Here is a 22,110-nt window from a genome sequence, read left to right on the forward strand (position 1 = left end):
TATTGAGGTATTATTAGTAGTAAAGAAATACTAGAACATGGCAGTATAAACCCGAAGGAACTTAATTAATTGAAAATTTTTCCTCAAAGAAAAATTCAAAGAATCTGGCAGGGATAATTCTTCTGTTTTGATTATATTTTATAATCATAAAAATAAATTACTAGAAAATAAAAATTAAATTATATATTTTTTTCAGCAGTTACCGAGATCTTAAGCTTTGAACAGAGGGATAGACAGACAGACAGACGGACGGACAGAAGGACAGACAGACGGACAGGCAGACAGACATACAGACAGACAGACAGACAGACAGACAGACAGACAGACAGACAGACAGACAGACAGACAGACAGACAGACAGACAGACAGACAGACAGACAGACAGACAGACAGACAGACAGACAGACAGACAGACAGACAGACAGACAGACAGACAGACAGACAGACAGACAGACAGACAGACAGACAGGCAGACATACGGACAGACAGACGAACAGAAAGACGAACAGGCAGACGGACAGACAGACGAACAGACAGACGGACAGGCGGACAGACGAACAGAGAGACGAACAGAAAGACGGACAGGCAGACAGACAGACAGATAGATGGACAGACATCAAGCTACTTTGTATTGTAGATGAAATAGGATTTGCAACCACTTATGCTTATAGACATATCTTAATTGTAGAGAAGCAGGGCTTTTAGAATAAGACAAAATATATGAAAACATAAATAACTATAAAATATGGAAAACTTAGAAAATATAAATCTCCAGTGCATTCAAAGATTTATTTTATATTTACAGTTTTTAAAATTTATGGTCCTAAAGGGAGAATTTCATGAATGGATTTTTCATTTCAAATAGTGATTTGAACTTTAAAAAAAAAAATTTACAGCTCTAAATCAAAAGTGTCCTAAACATTTCAAAATGTTCTTGTAGTTTATGCAACTTAATTTAATCATTAAAGCAAAATTTTAGTATTAAGAATGATATTAATACGTAGTTTTCTTGAAATTTTTTACTATTTAAAATTTCTATTGTATAATGATTTAATAAGCAAAATATACACTATTTCTAAAATTTCCATATACTAAATTTCTCTTACAAAACCTGTCATAAGATATCAATTTTAATGAGCTTATTGTTAAAAAATGCCCTTCATGAAACTATCCCTTTAAGAATAAAGATATATTTGAAATTTATACAAGACATAAATATTAAAATGTTATTACAAATGGTATTTACAATGCAAAAAAGATGAAAAAGGAATGTTGTTAGAAAAGTTTTAAAATTAAATGCAAAATTTATGAAATAAATTTATATGATGATAAAAAATGATTTCGAGATGTTTATGATTGAATTTTTTTATATAAATGATATGTGCAAAAATAAATCTTAAAAATTAAAGTACAAATTTGGCTAAGAGTATAGACAAAAAATCATTTAATAGGATACTAATAGATGTAATTTTTATTATTTTAGCAACGTTTTTTTCTGTCTACTTAATTACCAAGTGAAAAATAAAAAAATTATTTATTTACTCAAAGAATTTTTTTTTTCATAATCTATACAGGATAATTAATTAGATTTGTACTTCTTCATAACTTCAAAATATTTTTTCTTCAATTAATAATTAAAATGATATCAATTAAATAGTACATACAATAATTTCCCAATAATGGAGTAAGGTATACCCCTACAATATGAAATGGTATAGTTAAAATTGTAAAAGTAGTACCCAATCAAATTAGAACTTGTAGGAATTGCCTTAATAAAATAAAGAAAAAAAAAAACAATTTTGTTAGTTAACAAAACTAGTATTAATCTTAAGATGCTTATTTTGTTATTCGTAGAAAACTGTAATACGATGTTATGTGATAAGTAACCCAACGGATATTAATCGGTTTCGAAGCCATACTGGAAAATAACTTTTATCTTGAAACTAAGGTATTAAAAATCTAATGTAAAGTAGACTAACTAAACACTCAAGGCTCAAAACCTGATTGAGGTGGTTCAAAATTGATGATTATTGTGTAAGGTAGGGGCTTATTTTTATTGTTATTAGGGAGGTTCAACTCATTAAATAGGAAACTACACTAGTACACACATTTATAGCTAAAACACTAAAATTATTCACGTGTTTCATAGAAATAAATATATTACAAAATTTATTTTTAAGAAAACTTATCACAGAAAGTGAGACGCGATGTTTTTTTTTATCATAGCATGAATGAAAATGTGTTTTAATATTTTTTTGTCCAAATCAAACTATTCAAACTAATCAAACTATTCTCTAAGAGACATTATCGCAAAAGTATTATAGACAACTTTCCGCGGATAGTAAAGCAATATATTAATTCCGGTTTTAGTAACCCCGAATGGCCTAAAGCCTGTGATAACAAAACTTGTATTAATATTATGATTTTTATTTTACTATTCATAGAAAAATGTCTATAATACGACACAATACATGATTTTTTCAGTATTGCTGATAATCGGTTTAAAGCCACACTGGAAAAGATATGATTGCTGTTCTTTTTATTAAAATCGGATTTTTTTTCTCTATTGAAAAGTTTACAATATTATACAGTAAAAATGAAGAACATATTCTAAACAGTTTTTGTGGAACACATTTCTGCTAATTTCTGTTGGATATTATTGATCCTTTGAGTCTTGATTCTGGGGGCACATCTCACAAGAATGTAGATCAAAGGAATCTAAAAATATAATTTATCAGTGATAATAATGTATAATAAATTTATCTTTTGACTGTTCTTGAAGATCTTTATGTTGCTTATGAAAAATGATGCCATACAATACAAATGACCATTATAGGCCATAGTATACATTTTAATTGACCAATTGTTTGCCAGTATGACCTCAATTTTTTTATGGGCACTATAAAAAGCTTCCCTGCTGTTATGTGTTACATTCTGACATTTTTAGAAAAAAAACTATTCAGTTATAAATCTTTCTCAACCCAATTTAAAAGAAAAAAGTCTACTTCATCATTCCGAAATATATTTCAAGTAAAAAATACTCATCACAATTGCATCTCTTAGTGAAGTGAATCAAGCAAATTTAGCTTGGTCAGTTTAGACATTTTTAGCTTTCAATTATGTAGGGTACAAAGAATATAAAAGTAAGAGAATAGAGGGGGCATGAGCTATATGTAACTCTGCCCACAGGATTGCAACCCTGTCCCGACTTTCTATTGGGTCTTTGAAATATAAACACAGCCAGGGCCATACAAAACAACATAAAGTAATTTGCTAGCAGACGAAAAGGATTTCCACCACATACGGCAGGTAGTTTTTTGAATTATACATCTATATGAATACATTTATTGGAAGAATAGTAATTTGAACATCATTGTTCCATCCCTCCTTCTCTTAATTTTATAGATTAAAGAAAAAACAACATTGAAAATTTGATAAGAATTTCTAACTGCAACGTTTTAACACAAGTTTTAAAAGGTTTTTATTTATTGTTTGATCAAATGCGATACAAAAGTCAAAACGTTATTAATTCTATTCTAAAAGACCACTATCACGAAGAAAAAGTGAAAAAGCTCAGGAAGGAAAGGGAACAATGGGCTGTTTATTCCAAAAGTTTTGTACTAAAGTTTTCTTATTCGTTGGCTTAACAACTTTGGGGACTTGAATTTTATTGGTTCAATTATAATCAACAAAAGGGGTAAATTTTGTATTATCATTGGGGATATATATCAATTCATTGGCCATTGTCTTTTCCATTCAGATCCATGAAAAAAGCTAGTAATTTTTAATCAACAAATTCAGGGATCTAAAAGGGATAAGACAATGGCCGATAAATTATTGTACATACCCAATGATGTTACACAAAATTACCCCTCCTGTAGATTGAAATTAGTAGTTAAAACCTTTGGACACTTAACTCAAATCAACCAATCAAAATTCACGAAGTCCCAAAAGTTTTTAGGCGTACGAATAAGAAAACGTTATAGTAAAACTTGGGGGACTATTGTAATAAATAGCCCATTGTCCCTTCTCTATATGAATAAATAACTGATAGACGGATGGACAGAGTTAATAAGTTTGAAAGTCAAAATATCCCCGCTTAAAAAAAAATACTAGAAAATTTACAGATTCTTACATAAACAAAACTGTGTCCTTCATATTTTCAAAGAATTTTAAATTCATGGTACCATTTGAAACATATGTTACACAGCATATTTTCATGCTAAATACTTTTTTATGCAATAAATTGTGGACTTTTTTTTTACCAAAATGGTCAATATGGGATATATTTTTTCTAAATATCAATTTTGAAGACCAATAAATAGTCATACCATTTAATATTATTGGTGCTTTGACTTTAATTTAATTTTAATTAGTGCAACCAACTTTTTTTTGAGAGATCTAATTTGATTTGCAACACCCACCAAATAATTTTTTCAACTCTACAACCCACTATGTTTGCTAGTATTTGCTTTTTTCACATTTACATATTTGTACAAATAAGTAGATTTATGTACATGTAAAGAGGTATTTTAACACAGTTTGAAATCCCTTTTCCTTTTCCATACATATTTTTTACATATTTTTTAGCGACTGTACAATTTTAAATCAGATTGGTTAAATCTTAGCCAAATCTTTTGAAATAGACAGATAGACAAACATACAAATGACAAACAATATACAGACATCCAACAATTGTATGCCGATCAAAGCGTTTTTCCTTATTTCCCCCTGAATTATACAAATTGGAATTTCAAGTCTTCCCAAAAATATAAATAACTATCGGCTGAACCTCTAGCATCTAGGGGTTCTTTATTTGAAATGGTAAGGAAGCTCATAAAAATAGCCTAAATAACCATGGCTATCCAAGACCTAAATGAAACTTCCCTTTAATGGAGATCTCAATCAGTTCATTAGATATCGAAATCTCTATATATTTGGGTAAAAGTGTTTTAATTTAAAAAAAATAGATTTTGTATGGTATCAATGTTCTAATTTAAAGGTTTGACAGCATTGAAAAATCCAAAAATATTTTAGAATTACTTACAGAAAGACCCATCAGAATAGCTTCAGTAGTGCAAGACCACGAGAATCCAGCCACGTCATAGATAGCGCTCCCAGAGGAGGCTCCGATAAAACTTCCTAGCGATACTGTCAATAGCCACATTCCACTCACCATTCCCTGCAAGAATGGATATATTATTACTTGGATGTTGCCCTAGATTTTCCTGTACTTTGGAAAGTAATACTCGCAGCTGGCTAAAATAATGATATCCAAAATAAAACCCCCTCTCCTTCCCTACTACTGAATGAACGAACTGGCAAATGAATGAGGTCCATATTAGCAAGGTTAATTGACGACAAGTTTTCCTTTGCCAATATATCCACGTAAATCCTATATCCATTTTTGCAAGTGACAAAAGGTAATAAGAAGTAGCTCTCTTAAGCTATTGGAAGTAACAATATTGAGATTGAGCTAGCCCTATTGGCTAATTAGAAATGTTTCAACCTATTCCAAACACCAAAAAATTATAGTTAATCAATCAATTAAAAACAAGGAGATTTTAACAAATACAAAACTCAAAGTATGGACAATAGGACAAAGTGAGTTATAGAGCAGTTGTTCCGTTGTCTTAAAGCAGAAAAACAAATAGAGAAAATATGTGAGAAAAAATGAAGTAACCCTTACAAGAAATAAATATCTATGTATTAATAAGCTTGACCGACAGATACACGGACAAAGTAAATTGTATATTTGATGCTAATTGATGCATGGAATCATCACCTTAACTTTCAGCCTACTATTTCTTGTGATTACAGAAATAGGCTGCAAATGAAAAATACTTACATGTGTTTGTTCGGTTTTGGGGAGGTTACCCTTGACAGAACATTTTTCCATACCTAAATTAAACAAAATATCTAATCAAATCATAAGAGTTTGGTAGGGTGCTGTCATCAATTTAAATTGGTGCTATGACTTCCCCTTTCTTTCCCTATATTCATAAATACACCTTCAGTCTTGAACCTGTGCACGCCACTAAATGTTAGAGCATTCATGATTTGGCCCCTGACCTTACATGACAAACGTAACAACAGACGTTTCTAATACGTTCTACAATCAACCAGGGAGTAAGGGAGGGGACAATATTCAATTTTTAGGAGTCTCAGACTTTGAGTACTGGCTTAAAGGGAATGTGCAAGAATTTAGCAGTTTCTGGCTGACTTTAGAAAATATAATTCCATAGATAAAATCTTTATTGTGATATTTGGTTATTCACCATTCGAAGAACCCAATTAAATTTTGGGTTATGGGGCTTTGGGTTGAATGGGTTCCATGGAGATTTTTATAGTTATTAATTACAGAATGATTATGTCAGTCTGATGTGCTTGTAATTTAATTTTCAAATGAATGCTTTTTTCTTGGAACTCTTTTCTTATCTTATAGTTTTCTGTATTGTATTAACTCTCCCTTTATAATTTCTTTCATATTGTCTTGATTAATCTGAATTTCATAGTCTTTCAGCGATAACTCTTAAATTGAATTAATTGCCCATTGTCCCCTCTCTTACTCCCTGCAATCAACAGACAAAAGAGAGAGATTCTAATCTACAGAAAACACTCAACAGTTACTTATTGAATAATATTTTATACAGCTTTCTTACTTTGATCCCTCGGGACTAACAAAACTTTTAATCCTATAACTGTTCATTTTGATATTCGTAGAAAACTGGATATAGTACAATACGACAAATGATTTTTCAGTGCGGCTAAGAACCAGTTCTAATCCAACGGATATTGGGAGCCAAACGGAAAAAAAACTTACCTAGCAAAGTTCCAATGAAAGTCAAAGCTGATCCAATACCTAAAATATTTTTTTTGCACAATGTATACTGCTGTAAATTAATTTTTTATAATTAATCTTTGTGCTGTTTTATCAAAATATTTTTCACAACCAAAAATTGCTTTAAGGATGTTTTTAAAGGAAAAATTGTTTTTGGCGAAAATTGAATGGTTTAGAGTGAATACATAAACAAAAAACTTTTACATTTGATGTATTTTCAGTGATTTAATGGCAAAAAAATAAAAAATAAATAATTGCATGACAATTAAGATCTGAAAAACTGTTTTACCTTGAACAAAAGGGGCAATGAATTTAGGGTAAACACATTAACATTTTATAGTTGATGTATTTTTAGTGATATTCCTTCAAGAAAAGAAAAAATGGTCCTAACCCATTAGGGGGGCTTATTTGTATATAAACCTAACCTAACTTGTATAGAAATACTTAAATAACTTAACATTTTAGACGTTTGTCACTCCTGCGTTTTTTCTGCATTAAAATAATTTTGTGCTGGTTAAAATCTCATTAACAGTTTTACCTTGCACAAAGAGGGCAATGAATTTGACTGGAATATTCTGGAAGACTGGATGGTACTCCAGTCCAGGCACAGGTCCTGAAGAAACAGAATCATTCATTTTTTAATTAAAGATTTTAATAGTTTTTTCTCGCATTGTTTTATAAACGGCTTTCCGCGGATATAGAATGTACAATTATAATATTATGATTGTACATTTTTATAATCGTAGAAAGCTGGATATAATACGATGCTAGACATAGTTTTTTCATATGGATGAGAACCGGTTCCTATCCACCGGATTTGAATGAATACGAGAAAATGGTATTATTAGATAACTAAAATCAGGGGTATATTGAGATATGAGACAATGGACAATGGTAATAAACACATTATATAGATTAAAATTATTGGTTGAAAAGTTTGAAACCAAGCAATTAAAATTTAAAATAAGTAACCAAAGTTTGTAATTCGAAGTTCAATGTCCCCTCTATCTTTCGGATTTTACATAATATTTTGATTTTATTGATTCTAACCTGTATAAAGTTACAAAACTTTACACATATTTAATTTGAGTATTTTAATTTAACCATTAGAATGTCAATACACTGTTGATGTATTTGATAACAATCCTTGGCATTTTTTTTTTTTTTTTTCAAATTCAAATATCTATTGGGACAAAACAACATATACATTTAATATTCAACATTCATAAATGGTAATTACATTGCATTAAGAATTTATTAATAAACTATTTTTATAAACAATGAATACTATAGGTTTAACACAATATAATACAAGTATCCAAGGACTGAAAAACGCCTGAGGGCGGTGTTGACAGCCTTTTAATTTTAGACTTCGATTTAAATGTTTTTTTTTTTAAGCGGTATTTTTATATAAGTAATATATGTACACTATATACAGCAATATGCAAGGAAGGATGTTTCGGAAAAGTAGGGGGGGGGGGGGGGGGATAGGAAAGTGGAGAAAAAATAGGGTCTCTGTGCGATTATAAAAAATGTATATATTTTAGGCAATCAAAAGGTAAACTACAGGTTGACTTGTACAATCATAGATTAATGTTAAGGTCACAGGAGGGACACAATAGCCTGTCACAGGCAACTACAATACTGTCTAAAAGCTTTCTTTTCAATTTTTTATAAAATTTAAATCTAGAAGTTGCCTGTTCCACTATAAAGCTATTGTTAATGAAAAACGCATTCCAGGTGGCTGGAAGAGTACAAAGTGGAAGATTGTTAACCAAGTTTAATCTGGCAAATGGGATGCTATAATCTTCTTGGTTTCTAAGTCTAATATTACCCTGGGACATATGTCCTCGTGTTTTCCACATGTTAAAAAATGAGCAAGGGGCTATGTTAAGTTTAAAATCATACATGAATTTAATTCTAAAGTATTGCACTAACAATTCAAATGGTAGAATTTTCATTGTTTTAAATAGTGGACCAGTATGGGCTATATAATGAGAGTCTGTAATTGCTCTGATTGCCATCTTTTGCTTGATTTCAATAGATTTTAAGTTACTTTCATACGAGCTTGAATAAATCAAAATTCCATAGATTAAATGACAATGAAATATAGAATAGTATAAGGTTTTAAGTGCGCTCCTAGTTAGAATTTTTTTACATTGTCTCAATATAAAGAGAGCTCTTGAGAGCTTTTCATTTAATTTCTGTATATGATACTTAAAATTAAGGTTAGGGTCAAAGTAAACACCTAGAAATTTTATGGCTCGAATTTCAGATGCATTGTTGACATAAGCAATGGGTTTGATAAGGTCAGGATTAGGATTCCTTGCACTAGAATTATTCTCATTGATATATAAATGAATATCATCCCATTGTATTGATCCTAAGTTAGAATAGAACACTGTAAATTTAGTTTTATCAGGATGTAGAGAGAGCTGATTTGATCTAAACCATGTAGAAATTTTTTGCAATTCATCATTTACAAAATTAGCAAGTTGATTCAAATTAGACCCTGAAGCTAGTAATGTGGTGTCATCACAAAACAGCAGACTTTTAAGTAAAGTACAGTTTGGAAGATCATTAAAAAATATCAAAAATAAAATCGGGCCAAGTACTGATCCCTGGGGGACGCCCCAGGTTATATCCAATTTAGAGGATTCAGCATTTCCTACCTTAACAAACTGTTTGCGCTCTGATAGATAAGATTCGAACCATTGCAACAAATTTCCATGAATACCTATCTTTTTCAGTTTCATTAGGAGTATATGTTTAGGAACACAATCAAATGCCTTTTTAATGTCCAAAAATATACCAATAGTGTATTCATTTCTGTTTATTGCCTTGGCCACATGATCAAGTAAATGAATCATAGGGTGAAAAGTTGAGTTAAGGTTTTGAAAGCCAAATTGAAGACTATCAATGATATTGTTTGAAGCTAAATATTGTTTCAGAGCTGTGGCTATAATCTTTTCAAGAATTTTGGAGAAGATACATAGCAATGAAATGGGTCTGTAGTCATTCACACAATGCATGTCACCCCCTGTCTTGAAGACTGGCGTTATTTTGGCTATTTTCAGTTGTATTGGCACTTTCCCTGTTTTTATGGAAAGATTAAATATATGACAGAGAGGATTTTTTACAGAATCAATAATCTTTTTAAGTAAAAAGGGGGACAGACCATTAAAATCAGAGCTTCTTTTATTTTGCCATTCTAAGACCACCTCAACTATTTGAGCAGGGGTAATTTCAGGTATTGAAAAGATGTGTTCTGATTCTTCAAGGTAAGAATCAGGTGGTCTATCAGATGGTTCGATCCTTTCATTTATTTTGCTTGCTATTGAGGTAAAATGTTAATTAAAGGTATTACAGATATCTATTCCACCTGTGACCTCATTATCATTAATAAGTAATTTATCTGTGACAGACTTATCCTTAGTATTAGAAAGCCCAGCAGCCTCTTTAGTAATTTCCCAACATTTTTTAGTATCACCATGATTTGATGTTAAAAGTTCAGAATAATATTCTTTTTTTCTATTTCTAATAAGTCTATTGTAATGATTTTTAAAAGCATTAAAACGCTGCCTGTTATATGCTGTTGGATTCCTAGACAACACTTCATAGAGTTCCATTTTTTTATTTCTTGCCACTAAAATTTCAGGAGTCATCCATTTTTGGATACTATGCTTACTCCTGTCAAATCTAACCTCTACTTCACTAAAGTAACGGTTAAAATAGCTATAAAATATTGAATTAAGATAATCAAAGCTTTCCTGTACATTTTCCATTTCATACATTCTACTAAAATCAACATTTTCTAAATCATTTCTAAAAGAGTTTATATTATTTTCTGAGAAATTTCTAATTTTAATATACTTAGAACTTACTGGTGGTTTTTTGTCATTTATTATGTAAAAAGTGGAGAAATGATCACTGAAGTAAGTAGTTATAATCCCACTTGTGAAAGATTCTTTAATTTCATTTACCCAAATATGATCTATTAATGAAGAAGTAGAATAATTTATATTTTGGGCCACCCTAGTTGGGTGTTTAATAATTTCGAGGAAACCTGATGCAAACATATTCTCTATGAAATTTGCAACATGTGGGTCCTGATAACAAGACAAAATATCATAATTAAAATCACCAGCTAAGATACATTTTTTGTTATGGCTATTTATATTATCCAGTAATCCCAACAGTGTATTAGAAAAATATTGGTGCTGCTGGTTTACAGAAAAGTTTTGGTTGTTTCTACAGGGAGGTCTATATATATTTGATATAAGAAATTTCTTATCTTTTGTGAATTCAACTTCCAAAGTAAGGCTTTCAAATATCATTTCTTCAAAGATTGAAAGATTGTTAATAATTGAGAATTTATAGTTGGCCTTAACAAATATACCTATTCCCCCTCTTAAATGTTTAGTTCTTTGCTTAAATATGATTGGATGATATCCAGGTATGATAAATAAGGACTTTTCAACAATTTGACCTATTTCTTGGACACAAATAATATCAAAGAAAAAGTTTTTTTCACTAAAAAATAATATTAAATCTAAGAGGCCCTGAAAATTTGCCTTAATCGAATTTATATTAATATTAAGTAAAGAAAGATCTTTTGAGTTTTGAAAAGATTGGATAAAACTTTCAGGACTATAATATTTGCTGTCTATTATAATGCTTTCATAAGGTGAAAAATTTTCATCTTGTTCATTATTATTTAAAACATGGACAAAGTCAAATTTTTTGTCAACCTGTAGATTATAAATGTTAAGTAAATTCATTAATTTCCATGTAGAAATACATTTTTATAAAGCACAGAGAAAAAGGATTGGGAAGGGGGAATGGGTTAATGTAAAAATGTGTAAGAAAGGTTAGCAAACAAAACGAATAAAATAATAGATGCATAACAGCACCAAAGTTATGTGCGATTAAACTACTATCCGTATAAAAGAGGCGGGTTGCGGAAAAATTTAAGAAGTCAATTTCAGCAGAGAAAAATAAAGTAGAAAATATTTTAAGTAATTTTAAGTTGATGAAGTCATAAAATAAAGTAAAAACATTTTACGATGCTATCATTTTGTAAGAATTTGAAGTAAGGAAAAAAGATATTGAAATAAATATTCAAGAATAAATTGTATGAATAATATTATGGTAACGACACAACCCAATCTTTCCAGATTTTGTATAATTTTTTGAGGAACACGACTCCAGTGACGTCATATTTTTCTTTCCCGAAAACGGGAAGGGGGGAAGAAAAAAGAGATGGGAGAAAATGGGGGTTTTCCCCATCTCTTTTGAAGAGATTTTCTTCCCCTCTTCCCTTTTTAGGGAAAGAAAAATATGACGTCACTGGAGTCGTGTTCCTCAAAAAATTATACAAAATCTGGAAAGATTGGGTTGTGTCTAAGGTAACAACCCTCAAATTCGCAGTTGAGCACCCTTTTGTCACCAGAGATTATTTTAAAATGTTTTAGCCATTATCAATGTCAAGAAAAAGATATCTGTCATCGTTAGGTTCAGGTTAGGTTAAAATAGGAGGCACAGGGTAGCCCAAAAGGAATTAGTATTGATTATGAATAGTAAATACTATTTCTACAAAACCTCTTCAAATCAGCCAGATAATAATCTCTCTAATACAAAAGGGATAAGACAATGGCTGAAAAATCAAGGTACATCCCCAGGGATAAAACACAAAATTACTCCTTCTGTAAATTACAATTAATGGTTGAATCGTATGAACACTCAACTTAATAAAACAAACAATCAAAATTCAAAATAACTCCCCAAAGTTAGTAAGCCATGGAATAAAAAAACGTTATTACAAAATTTTGGGAACTATTGTAATAAATAGACCACTGTCCCTTCCCTTCCTGCATAAATATCATCATAAGTTCTGCAAATATAGTGTGAATGGGAGGGGGGTGGGGGGCGAGGGGAGGTTTGCTTACAACCAAAAGAAAAAAAAGGATTCTCCCAAATATTTAATTTTAGTCTGGTCTTGACCTTGAAGAAAGATAAATTATCTTCAATATTTGTTCAAATTGCATGTATGAATATTTTTCTGCATAAAGTTAACATTAAATATTTACATACTTGCGGCTACGCCCCTACAGGTCTTTGGAGGTACTTGAGGTGGAGGGGGGGGGGGTAAGGGGGCGGTTAACTCGACCCCCCTCACTTTTAATTTAAGTTAAGAAAAGAAAAGGTAAAAAATTATGTGGGTTAATTTTTTCTAGGAGGGCGATTTCTCTTAGGAGGGTAAAAAAGTGATAAACCTTTCTAGGTCCAATGAGAAGCTAAATTGTAAAAATGAACTATATTGGTTCAGCGGTTAGAGAGATCCTTCTGTACAAACAGACTGACATCCTGTTACTTAATCAGGGTAATGAATGTGACAAAAACATATTTTAACATTGAAAAACGAAGAGAGGGTAAACTCTAAATATCAGCATAAAATTAAAAAAATAAACATAAAAAGTCGAGAATCCTAGGGACATAAGAAAACTTCAAAAAGAACAAAATTACAAGTATATAATGACAGAAAGACAGACAGACATATATACCTGCATTTAAAAATATTTTTTTTGCATATAGATAACATTATTTGCATATTACATAAACTTGTAAACTGCATACTTATTTAACTCTTCATAAAAACAACAAATTTCAGAACAGAGAATATTTCTAATTAATAAATATATTACTATACCGAAGATTTTGTATAAAACATTGTTGATTTATTAAGTATGAAGTGCTTATAATAAATTAATATTCATAAGTTTTTATGTAGTTTTTGTGTTTTTTTTCATTCATTTGCTTTATTTTATCATCATTTATGTATCATTAACTCTATTTAAGAACGCCTAAGCTTTTTCAAGGGGAGTAAAATAAGGGTTTTAAAGGTTTGAGGCGAGTAATCTAGTGTTTTATTTTAAATTTTATGGGGGTTAAATGATGGCTTTCAAAGCTTGATGGTTCGGGGGGGCATAAACACTTCTTAAACTCCCCCCATTTTCAGACTACGATTGTTTCAAATTCTGTATGAATGTAGAATACAATTTTGTGAGTGTGTTAATTTTACCCTATTCAAGAATACATTGCTCCTTGATATTGATTAGATTTAATAATCTTTAATCTTTGAACTATAATCTTTGTTGACAAGTAAAAGTGATCAAACTTGATTTTATTTATTTCATGTTTATTTGGAAATTAGAAAACATTTTTTAAAAATTTCCATTAGGTCTGTATTTTTGGGATGAAGTAAATATGGTAAAAACTTGGATGTTGCACCAGATTTCATTAACTCTAAAAAGTGATACATGCAGCTAGCTAAAATAACGATTTCCCACATCCTCCAAATTTACCCAATCAACACCCCCCTACTGGGTGAACAAATTGACCAATAAATGAAGTCCCGAATAGCATTATAATTGACGACAACTTTTCCCTGATTATAAATTAACATATCATATTTCCATTTGAATCGACTTCAGCATTTTTGATCATTATGCATCTTTTAGGTTTTATAGATTCCCACAGAATTAGGAACTAAAAGAATATTTCATAAGTGAAAAAGGTTTAATACCATTACGCCAATTGTGGCATTAGACGTTGTTATTTTTAAATCATTTTAAATCAACTTTACTGAAATATCTATGCCTTAATACAGTAACATTAAATTTGAAAAAATTGACGAATCTAACATTTTTGTAAAATTATATAAATCGGTGCTAAAAGAGCATGTTTGGCATGAAAATTCTCCCCCCAAATTTTTTAAATAATGGGGTGGATCTTTTTGTATGCCTATCCCAAATAAAACCCTTAAATGGTTATACCTGCGGGGCCCTAGCAATGCGAAGCCTAACCTAACCTTCCCTAAAGCAATTAACAAACAAACCAAAAAAACTACCATCCCCCATTATATTAAACTTATTTCAATATTAAGGGGCTGGGTTTTCAGTGCTAAACAAGCACAATGAGGGAGTATGCCAAAAATGTTTTACCTAGAAATAGAAATGAAACAGAGATGCAAAGATGTCCTACCAACACAGCCCACAGACAGCTGAATCCTCTTAATATAAACAACAATTAAAATCATAAAAATGAAATTTAGTTAAAGTCAATCTTTAAATAAATTTAAGGTAAGCTGGACTGATATGATTCTCCTATATAAGAGAAGATTTTTAAAGGACCAGAGAAGGTTTACAACTACTTTGGAGTGCCACACTTAATCAACTGTAGAGCCGTTTAATAGACTAGCGACTTCGCCCCTAGCCTCTAGGGGCTTTGCCCCAAGAAGTAATTAAAAAAAATTAAGTACTACTGGTGCTGCCGCCAGTAGTTTTATGTAAACTAACATAAGAAAAAAAATTGTGGGGGGATTTTTTTTTTGGGGGGGGGGTTGGGGGTGTCCCTCCCCCCAAGAAAATAGTCTAAAACCACCACAGGACCAGTAGGTATATTCCCTGAAGAGTAGAATCCGATCGGTTCAGTGGTTACCGAGATCTTAAAGGACAGACGGACAGCTGGACGGACGGACATTGTTCTACTTTGTATTGCTTCGCCCCTAGCCTCTAGGGGCTTTGCCCCAAGAGGTAAATTAAAAAAAAAAGATTCTGGTGCTGAGCCCATAATTTATGTGAAGTAGTTTCCCCAGAATTTTTTTTTGAGGGGGGGAAATTTTCATTTTTTGGGGGGTTGGGGATGTCCCACCCCCCAAAAGAAAATAGCTTAAAACCACCACAGGACCAATAGGTATATACCCTAAAGAGTAGAATCCAATCGGTTCAGTGGTTACCGAGATCTTAATTGACAGACAGACGGACGGACGGACATCAAGCTGCTTTGTATTATAGATAATACAAAGTAGCTTGATGTCTGTCTGTCCCTTAAGATATCGGTAACCACTGAACCGATCGGATTCTTCTCTTCAGGGAATATACCTACTGGTCTTGTGGTGGTTTTAGGCTATTTTCTTGGGGGAAGGGACACCCCAACCCCACCCCCTCAAAAAAACAAAGAAAAATCCACCTCAATAAAAAAATATGTTCGAAATAAGTGATTGCATCTACCATTTAAAAAAAAATAATTTAGAGGCTAGGGACGAAACCGCTAGTATACATATATACACACAACACAAGAGCAAAACCTTTGTACCTGTCAATAATAACACCAACTGCAGGAGCCCCAATTGTGTAGGCTATAGAATATGTCATCAACACTAAACCAATCTCAGCACTGCTAGAGCCGTTTTAGAGATATATAGATACACAACACACGGACAGAATATAATTTGAACCTGTCAATGATAACCCCAACTGCAGGAGCCCCAATAGTGTAAGCTATGGAATATGTCATCAAGACCAAACCAATCTCAGCACTGCTCGATCCAAACTGAACAAAAATATCCTTTTCCAGTATGGCTGGTTAATATCCCAGTAATAATAAAAAATCATGACTCATATCAGATTATAGACAATTTTCTACGTATAGTAAAATAAAAAATCATCATGTTAATACTAGTTTTGTTAGCCCGGTTCATCGGCCTCTAGGGGCTAATAAAACCGACATCAATCATTTATAGCATCGTATTACAGACAATTTTCACAAATATTAAAACATCCACAGATAGCTGTCTATAATACGATGCGATAGATAACTGCCCTGCTAATGTCAGTCTGACCTAGATAATTTTCAATATTGGTAATTGCTAGTTAACTACCTCCTGTGGAACTTTCCGCCTGCATGCTAAGTAGCATACGTTGCGTTTTGATGGACATTATTATCCTTAGTTACAAACTAGCTTTTCCTTTCCTAGCCTCTAGGGGCCCTCCTTAAAAAGATATTTTGCAAGATTCTCCCCACTTTTAATTTCCTTAGAATGTAAAGTGACATTAACGTTCGATGCGATATGAAAAATCATTGTGGGACGTTGACTGCAAATTATAATCCAAACCAAACTTCGCGTATTGCATTTTAATTGGATGATTTCAAACTAGTAAAGTAAAAACTTTTAAACCAATCTTTAGGAATGTATGTAAATTTTTTTTACCATTGTCTCTGAAGATCCTTTATGACAAATAAGAAATATCTTTGTGTACCTGTTCAAATAGATGTGGTTCCATCGTGGCATTGAACCAGTCATTGGAGGTTCCGGCAATCAGCGTTGCCAACCCATAAGCCATTATACCAGGACACAGGATAATTTCTTTCCAGCTTGTTACTCTGAAATAAAATAAAGTTGCCAACCCATAAAGAAGGGGGTAATCCTCTTCTTCATATTAGAGGACGGATATTTATATAGCCAAATCCCGAGATGCCGAAGATACGGGCAAAAAAGCTGGTTTTAATCTTAATATTGTATATTTTTATGTATGGCCGAGAACCGGTTTTTATCCAACGGATATAAATCTGGAAAAACTGTTACCTGTCCTCAGCCTTCTTCTGTATCTTTTCACTCTTGAATGGGAAGATGAGGAGAATAGTTGTTAGCACAAAGCCACCTCCAACCACCCAGAAGGGAAGTGTAAATCCTCCCTGAGTTTTCAAAGTATCATATATACATTCATGGCATTTTGAATTTGTAGAAACCAAGAGGCGTAGGGTAAGTGTTGGGGAATGGGGGGGATGAAGTTGATAAAATTTTCTTGGGGCGATGTCTCTAGGGGAGGTAAAGGCACTCTCCTACAAAATAGTTTAATCCTTCCCGGGATCTAAAAGAAACTTAACTATAGGAGCCAAATTGCTGTAGCAATTTGCAAGATATTTCTGTATGGATTTAAAGACAGATCTTGTTACTTTTTTAATGACTAACGAGTAATGGCTGTGCCTTTAGCATCTAGGTGCTCTTTATTCGAAGTGCTATGGACAGGCAGAAAAAATCCGCCTAAAACCATATTATTTGTAAAACATAAAATAGCCTAAAACCATTTCAGGACATATAAGAAGAACCTTATATAATTGTAGAGATCCTTCGCTACAGGCAAAAAAAGCTTACTACTTTCTATAATGGGATTATAAGAACACAAAAAATACAGTAATGTTCGTATAAAAATGTAAAAAAACATAAAATATGTATAACTTTGTGCCTGATGTTTAAGAAATCCACCAAGACTGGGTCCCAGAGCAGCTCCAATACCGAAGGTTGCCTCTGTAATGGCCTAGATCAAAATATTTTACTTTTTCATTTTTGATGATAACAAAATAATTTTTTTTGGACATATTAAAAACTTATTTTTTTTTTTTATAAAAAAACATTTTTTATTTGCTCTAGAAATTAAATAAGTATGCAGAAAAAAAATGTTTTATCATACAAAATGTTCACATGAAAATACTGGGGGGAAGGGGGTTTCCGGGCTCTTTGAGACTGCCAAATATTGTTTAAATTCCATAAGGTGGAAGCTACTACCTTCAGTAAAGTTAAGATCGAACACTTTGAAAAAGTCAAATTAACAAAAAGAGCAATGAACGTAAACCATGTGGAGAAAATACATCAACCAAGAACTTTTCTCCTAAACTTTTCCTTGAAATTGCAAAGGTTAATATTCACAGCTGGGAACTAATCCTTAAAATCATATCTATAGGCAAAACTGCTTGTTTTTTATTCTACTCTCAATTGAATGTTGTAAAAAAAAGAATGAATGGTTTTGGTTTCTTTTTCTTTATTTTTGCTAAGAGATGTTTAGTACATGTGTTACTTGAAAGATCTAAAATGTTAGAGTAAAAAACTGTTTGTATTACCCATAAAAATTAGGGATGAAGTACAAAATTTGAGGGGAAAAAATGTAAATATCTTTTAGGATAAGCCTCCTGAAACCTGCAATACTTCTTAAAACTTTGCCCTTTTAAAGTAAATTAAGAAATTTAGATTAATAATCTAAATTCTTATTTTTTCTTGGGAAAATTTTAAGATATGCATAAAAAACGATGCATTAGTAAAAAAATTCTTTTGTGGCTGTACCCTATTAAACTATTGAGCTGCTATTGTATCAACTAGAGGCCTCTAGGAGCACTTCGGAATCGACTTATCCCTTCACCCTTTTTTTATTTGAGTTTTAAAAAGAAAATATTTTTTTTTTTGATGGGGGACGATTTCTCTTGGGAGAATGGTGAAACTCTCCCCCAAAATAGTCTTAAACCTTTCCAGGACCTGTGAGAAGCTACATTGTAAAGAGGAACCATATATCGGTTCAGCACTTAGTGATTTCCTACAGACAGAGACACACACACAGATCCAGTTACTTTTATTTAAGGATTAAATGAGATGAATTTTACAACTATACCAATGATAAGTCATACAAATTCTTTATTGTCGACATAAACTAATACAATTTCACGTCAACGCCATACTTGCAAGTTTAATAGAAAAGGGAACCCTGCAGCTAAATATCTTTCTTTTCAAAATTTAGATTAAAAAGAATACAATTTCACTCTTTTCATAAAACTTATACAATGGTTTTTGTTATAAAACATTTGAAGAGGGAAAACTAAATATATAAAACTTACTATAGCTTTTCCTCTATCTCCCTCTTCAAACTGTTGAGCACCTAAAATTTAAAAAAAAAATACTTAAAAAGTTATAAAAAAAATCATTTAATAAATAAAATTAAATAGAATCAATGAAAAAACTCACAATTTTACGTTACAAATAGACGATATATTGTTGTTTTAGAGTGTATGAAATTGGTTACTACTTATTAACCTAAAGTATAATGAGATAGTAGTGCTACAAACTAACATTAAGTATAATAAGTTGTTAGTGCTACAAACTAACATAAATAATAATAAGTTGTTAGTGCTACAAACTAACATAAAGTATAATAAGATGGTAGTGCTACAAACTAACCTAAATAATAATAAGATAGTAGTGCTACAAACTAACCTAATGGATAAGACGCTGGCAGTGCTACAGACTCGCCAACCGCACTCAATATTCTCAGAGAGAGCGCCAACCAAAAGTAAATTGCTCCATTGTCTATATACTCCAAGAATCTAAAAACAGAAATGGCTAAATAATTGGAAATTTTGAGATATTTATGGGGTAGTGTTGATCTGAAATAAATATATGATACAATATAAGATATATAAAACACTAAGATTAAAGTGTCTAAATTTTCTGTTTTTTTTAATGCTTATTTGAATACTACCAAAAAATGCGGCTTTTTAGCTAAATGGACGGCAGAAACCATAAAAAATTCAAAGAAAGTGTGGTATGTGTTATGCAAGTTGATTTACTCGAAATTACATCATATTGACCACTCACACAAATCATACTCACTTCAGGGTAAAAGAAAAAGTATCCCTTAGATAAATTTATTAATCTCCAAGTTTCTTTAGGTGGCTTTTAACTAAAGGTAAGACCATTTCAACCTTCATTTAAAAGTAACCTAGAACGTTTTAATGAATAGTATTTACATGTGAAGGAAGTGTAAAAAGTTGAGATGAATGAATAGTTATTTCTTTCATCGTATTATAAACCGCTTTCCGCGGATATAGGAGTTACAATTATAAGATTGAAACCAGATATTTAGCCCCAAGGCACGGGGTAAAAAACTGGTTTTAATCTTATGATTGGACATTTTTATATTCGTAGAAAGCTGGATATAATGCGATGCTAGACATAGTTTTTTCGTATGGATGAGAACCGGTTCCTATCCACCGGATTCGAATAAATACGAGAAAAATATTTCTTTCTATCAAATCTCATTACTTTACATTTCCTTAAAGATAGTTAAATTTTTTTTATAAATAAATTCTTTTTTTCTTACACCTCTAGAGGCCTCTAGGGGCTTTTTATGGGAAAGGGGAAGAGGTAAATCTACTCTAAATTTCATATTTCCATGGCACATAAGAATCCCCGGATATAGTCCTTTCCACGACATCCCTCCATAAGGAGCGATTCTTCGTATTTTTAAAATGGCTTTTTATAGGTTAGGTTAGGTTATATTGTGTTAGGTGATTGCCCCACAGGGTTAGGTAATTGGCCCCGCAGGGTTAGAGCCCCCCGCAGGGGCTAGAAATAGGAGAAAAGCTACTGTGAAAAAAACGAAGAATCGCTCCTTTAGAGGGATGTCGATGCTGTGAGTATTGGTGCAAAAAATATGACGTAACATAAAAAATTTGCCAATGAGAGTCCACTATAAATTTTACCATTGGTCAATAACGGCCTCTCATTGGCTAATTTTTTTTGTTACGTCATATTTTTTGCACCAATACTCACAGCATCAGGGATGTCGTGGAAAGGACTATACCCGAATCCCCTCTGTAAAGGAAAACCATATCGGTTCCTCGTTAGAGGAGAATCTTAGTTTCAGACAAAAATACCTAACTACTTTATAATTCAGGATTAACTAGACTTTATTACTTTTTAGAGTCTGTAATTAATTCAATTTAATATGAAAATTGTGAAAATATTGGATATCTTATCCCAGAATACATCACTTCCTTCCTTCCTACTCATATACACCTAAGGGGGGGGGGGGGGGGGGAGTTCTGACACTTTTGCGTAAACGGTGATTATAGGCTTTGTCTTTGGACTGAGAGGATAGGTTATTAGAGATAAAATCATTCTTATATGATGAATTTCCCCCAGATTTAAGATTTTTTGGATAGGCCTCCAGGTTCCGGAGCTCCAGGCCTCCAGGTTGTCTCTCTACAGGTAAAAATGAATAAAAAAAATTTTTTTAAGAGTTAGATGTCAGCTTATGAGACAAAATATGTATGTTTTTTCTTCAAATATGTGAATAACAATCAAAAAGAAGTATATTTTGTTTTATAAGTTAACTTCTAACTCTTCAAAAAAAAATCTTATTTTTAATTTTTACCTGTACAGAGACCACCTGGAGGCCTGGAGCTCCGGAACCTGGAGGCCTATCCAAAAAATCTTAAATCTGGGGGAAATTCATCATATAAGAATGATTTTATCCCTAATAGCCTATCCTCTCAGTCCAAAGACAAAGCCAATAATCACTGTTTACGCAAAAGTGTCAGAACTTCCCCCCCCCCCTTATTTAGTTCCAAGAAAAACTGGTGAATTCCTTCGTACTGCCAAGCGTGCACAGCACAGAACCCCCTACTTTCTTTTAAAAGTAATTTGAATTTATAAGGGGCCAAGGGTTCTTTTATGTCTAATCCCCTCGGGGAACCCAAAACCTTTGTGTCATTTACCAGTGGTGACCTACCACTGCGGGGCTACCCTGTACACTGTACCCAATACAACCTAACCTAAATAAAATTACCCTCCTCCCCTCCCTCTTTTAATTTCAAAATTT

General features: G+C 32.0%; 1 protein-coding gene across 3 annotated transcripts in view; it reads right to left on the reverse strand.

The window, feature by feature from the left end:
* Nucleotides 1–768: 768 nt before the first annotated feature.
* LOC145327251 (MFS-type transporter SLC18B1-like) overlaps nt 769–22,110 on the reverse strand; it is a 38,840-nt gene continuing 17,498 nt past the window's right edge. For all 3 annotated transcript variants that reach the window (XM_080170837.1, XM_080170835.1, XM_080170836.1), the window contains 12 exons: nt 19,722–19,831; nt 19,346–19,386; nt 17,929–18,000; nt 17,268–17,377; nt 16,942–17,065; nt 16,140–16,234; nt 14,845–14,912; nt 7,380–7,454; nt 6,824–6,862; nt 5,849–5,901; nt 5,048–5,182; nt 769–2,718 (listed from right to left, as the gene is read on the reverse strand). In XM_080170837.1, the coding sequence (XP_080026963.1) occupies nt 2,611–2,718; nt 5,048–5,182; nt 5,849–5,901; nt 6,824–6,862; nt 7,380–7,454; nt 14,845–14,912; nt 16,140–16,234; nt 16,942–17,065; nt 17,268–17,377; nt 17,929–18,000; nt 19,346–19,386; nt 19,722–19,831 (1,030 nt within the window). In that variant the 3' untranslated portion in view covers nt 769–2,610. The remainder of the gene's footprint in view (nt 2,719–5,047; nt 5,183–5,848; nt 5,902–6,823; nt 6,863–7,379; nt 7,455–14,844; nt 14,913–16,139; nt 16,235–16,941; nt 17,066–17,267; nt 17,378–17,928; nt 18,001–19,345; nt 19,387–19,721; nt 19,832–22,110) is intronic.

Source organism: Acartia tonsa, chromosome 8 (genome assembly GCF_053477335.1).
Source record: "Acartia tonsa isolate MP-2025a chromosome 8, ASM5347733v1, whole genome shotgun sequence".
NCBI lineage: Eukaryota > Metazoa > Arthropoda > Copepoda > Calanoida > Acartiidae > Acartia > Acartia tonsa.